Source organism: Stegastes partitus, unplaced genomic scaffold, assembly GCF_000690725.1.
Source record: "Stegastes partitus isolate 25-593 unplaced genomic scaffold, Stegastes_partitus-1.0.2 Scaffold851, whole genome shotgun sequence".
Lineage (NCBI taxonomy): Eukaryota > Metazoa > Chordata > Actinopteri > Pomacentridae > Stegastes > Stegastes partitus.
This window is the reverse complement of record NW_007578582.1, coordinates 347,984-350,113: the sequence shown is the minus strand read 5'-3', so window position 1 is coordinate 350,113 and position 2,130 is coordinate 347,984. Positions and strand designations below refer to the sequence as shown.

The following is a 2,130-nucleotide window of genomic DNA, read 5'->3' as shown; positions in this document are numbered from 1 at the left end:
TAGAAGCTCTTTTCTTCTCTGATTACTGTACTTTAAAATGTTTTGTCCATTCGTGTTCTAACACCTAAACACTGTCTACTTACAATTGATCATGACAGTTCACATTAATATGAAGTTTTGCTCTTTGTTTAGGGTCAACATGTAAATTAATACTCTTCTGGCTGTAATTGGCCAAATCATGCAAAACTCTAAAGAGTAAATTGTTCAAAAACTGCATTTAAAAAGTGTTTGAAAACTGTTGGTGTCTTTGGGAAGGAGTCGGTGGACTCCGAATGTAAACGGAGCAGAATGCAAATGCACACAATCTCAGATTTTGACGGATTGTTTAGAGACAATCGCTGCAATCATTCGTGTTTCCTCTGATTAAATGTTAAAAGAAGCTTAAAGTCGCTTCAGTTCACAATCAAGAAGTGGCTTTAATAGTAGTTTATCTTTTGAAATCATACTTAGATCACATACAGGAAACTGCTGTGGTTGATTCAACACCATAAAGGAACCACCGTCCTTTTGAAGTGGTTTAAGTTAAGGTCGTTTCTTCAGCACCAGGTTCTGACTGTCAATATATAACAGAGCAAACACTCCAGAGTTCATTTGAAATAAACCAAACACGTTAGCTGTGAAAGCACCATAACTTTTATTAAGCTTCAAGTGAACATTTTGACATTTTCTTCTTTGTTTTTTTTCCCCCCCAACTGTCCTTTATTAAGAATATATGCAAGTTTAAATCTTCTGTCAGGAGTCAAGTGTTGGCTGCAGTGTTTATGCACTACTGAGCCTTCTTGAAAGCAATAACACTAGAAATGAGACTTCCCTGTTTGACCTGTTGTTCTGGGTTCATCAAGGATTTTAAAGGTGCAATGGCTTCTTGCTGAAGCTCCTTTTCAGTACAAATATTTGGCAACACACAAGAAAAAAAGAAGCGCAACGACAGTCGCAGAAAATACTAAAGTCTCGTTGTACGTTCAGAGCTGTTGGATGTTTTGTTAGCCGTCTTTGAAAACCTGTACCCACAGGTTTCATGCAGCTTCTCTTAGAAATCATTGAATGAAGTTTCACTAAAAAAAAAAAAAAGCACATTACAAGCACAGATGTCATAGTGACCACATGAAGAAATTAACTCCCAGAATGTAGCAAATGTATTCAGAGGTTATGATATCGTAAACCCTGCGGATCTCTAAAACAAACAAAATTTCATTTCATGTAAAAAAACAAAACGAAACTGAAGTAATTGCATCTAGCGTTTCTGAGCACACAACTGATTCTGAGCGATCTGAGAATTCATTAGACGACGTTGACAGTGCAGGAGCCCTTAATGTCCCTGAAGGTGGCGCAGTCAAAGTCGGCGGTGATGGTCTTCTCTCCTTTCTTGTAGGGAACAAAGAAGAACTTGACACGTATCCTGTTGTTTGGTTGCAGATCTGGAATCCTGCAGGTAACACAAAGGGTTAAAGGAAGCCGTTATGTTTCGGGGTAAACCCTGCGTAAATTCCAGAGTGTATTATTCAATATGTACACGAGGGGCAGTTAAGTTTGCTTATTGCAGCCAGCTTGCTATCGGTGCTCAGTTCTTGTGTGGTACCAGTTAAAATGTGTCTGTAGAAGAAAATATCAAAAATGTAAGTTATGTAAAATCTGTGTTTTGTTGGCTTATTCTTTGAACTACGGAAGCCGAGAGCGGTCGTTTTCCGCTACTGTTCTTTCTTCGCCGTTTTCTCGAGATAACGAGTTAATTTTCTCGTTATCTCGAGATAACAAGAATCGTTTTCTCATGAAAACGAGATAACTGGTGTTTGTGTTTGCCCACTCCTATCCGGTCCAGGATGGAATCCCAGGTGTGTGGGACCTCTGTTTGACACCTGTTTGACAGCCCAAACTGTCAACGGGATAATTATCTCGTTATCTCGAGAAAACGAACGCCGTGCGGCCATGACCGCTCTCGGCTTCCGTATTGAACAGATAATTTGGGGTTTGTTTTTTTGAAGACTGTGTGATGTAGCTGACTTTTTCTGCAAAAAAAAAAAACATTTGTAAGGAAAAAGCATAGTCATATCTCTTACTGGCAATCAACGTCCGCTTTAAACAGGCCGGCTCCAGACAGAGTCAGAGTGCAGTTCGTCAGGGTTTCATCGG

At 39.5% G+C, this 2,130-nt stretch overlaps 1 protein-coding gene across 1 annotated transcript in view; it reads right to left on the bottom strand.

Annotated features, from left to right (window-relative positions):
* Window positions 1-610: 610 nt before the first annotated feature.
* LOC103365554 (protein-glutamine gamma-glutamyltransferase 5) overlaps window positions 611-2,130 on the bottom strand; it is a 20,625-nt gene continuing 19,105 nt past the window's right edge. Inside the window, exons 13-14 of the mRNA XM_008293018.1 lie at window positions 2,058-2,128; window positions 611-1,426 (exon numbers count right to left, since the gene is read on the bottom strand). Coding sequence (XP_008291240.1) covers window positions 1,282-1,426; window positions 2,058-2,128 — 216 coding nt within the window. The 3' untranslated portion in view covers window positions 611-1,281. The remainder of the gene's footprint in view (window positions 1,427-2,057; window positions 2,129-2,130) is intronic.